We start from the raw sequence: 1,390 nt of genomic DNA on the forward strand, positions 1-1,390 counted from the left end.
TGTATTCCCATTGAGTCTTATTCTTGGAAGGGGGTTCAGTAGGCTTTTTAGTCTTTTTTTTTCAATCCCTTTTAAGTAGTATATGTACATATGCCTCCTGGTGGTGTATCATACTCCAGTGAGATGTTTTCTTCTGGAAAAATGGCCAGTAAAGGTACATGAAAATCCACTCAACATTAGGACCAACTGAAATGATTACAATTAAACCTGATTCAATTGTGATAATTTTTTTTTTTTGATTGTATTGAGGTGCAATCCATAACTGAAGGTTGTAGTTCATGTGCAATCATAATTAACAATAAAAAGGAGGGAGCCACTTACTGATATACACAACATTATAGATGTATTTCAAAAAACACTATGCTGAATAAAAGAACTTAGGTAAAAAAGAGTATATATCATATTATTGTTGTTATTGTTGTTAAGTGCTGTTGAGTCAGTTCCAACTCATAGTGACTCTGTATAGGATTTTCAAAGAGCAGCTGATGAGAGTTTGGAACTGCCGACCTTACAGTTCAAACTGACCTCACGGTCTAGCACATTATCCTGCAGCGCCACACCAGGAATTTAGATGAAAAAGAGTATATATTATAGAATTCCATTTATATGAAATTCAAGAACAGGCAAAAGTAGGCCATAAAAACAGGCCACAGAAACAGGAACAATGCTTACCATTGCGATGTGGCTGGCCTGAAAGGGGCCATGAGAAAAATTTCTGGGATTATACAAATGCTCTTTATCTTTCTATGAAGGTATCAAACTACATACTTGAGATCTGCACATTTTACTTTTATGTAAATCAGTAAAAAATGTATTCCAAAAATATTTTTACTCAAGTTTTTGTTTTACTTTGCATTTTAATTTAATTTGTATTTCCCTGAAGATTAATGATGTTGAGTTATTTTTTCATGTTACTTATTGGCTATTCATTTGTCTTCTCTTGAGAAGTTTTTGTTTATTTTTGTTATTGGGTTATCTTATTATTGGTGAATTGTAGGAGTTTTATATATTTTCTGAATATAGAAATACTTAATTTCCTTCTTTTTTTAAAAGTTTTATTGTGAATTATGTGATCATTTACATGGGAGAACATCAGCCTTACATTCATCCTATTTTATTTCATTTCATTGCAATGATGACAATCTCCTTCAAACAACCAAAAGGTACACCCTGCAAGGCTGCCCCCTGGTCGTCAGCACACAGACCCTCTCCCTCTCTGAGCCTAAAGTCCCCAGCAGCTCCATCTCTCCATGTCATCGTCTCTGCCTCCATCTCTGGTGTCACTGCTTCTCTGCATAGGGTCCGCAATTCGCTTTTCTCACTTGATGGTCCCAGGGACCTCCACTCCTAGACTGTAAAATCAACCACTCCCCTCCTTTTGTTACAAAAC

The 1,390-nt window shown here is 35.5% G+C and overlaps 1 protein-coding gene across 1 annotated transcript in view; it reads right to left on the reverse strand.

Annotated features, from left to right (window-relative positions):
• PHLDB2 (pleckstrin homology-like domain, family B, member 2) overlaps positions 1–1,390 on the reverse strand; it is a 144,309-nt gene that overhangs the window by 47,895 nt on the left and 95,024 nt on the right. The window contains exon 9 of the mRNA XM_006864215.1: positions 673–690. Coding sequence (XP_006864277.1) covers positions 673–690 — 18 coding nt within the window. The remainder of the gene's footprint in view (positions 1–672; positions 691–1,390) is intronic.

This window comes from Chrysochloris asiatica, unplaced genomic scaffold, assembly GCF_000296735.1.
Source record: "Chrysochloris asiatica unplaced genomic scaffold, ChrAsi1.0 scaffold00061, whole genome shotgun sequence".
Taxonomy (NCBI): domain Eukaryota; kingdom Metazoa; phylum Chordata; class Mammalia; order Afrosoricida; family Chrysochloridae; genus Chrysochloris; species Chrysochloris asiatica.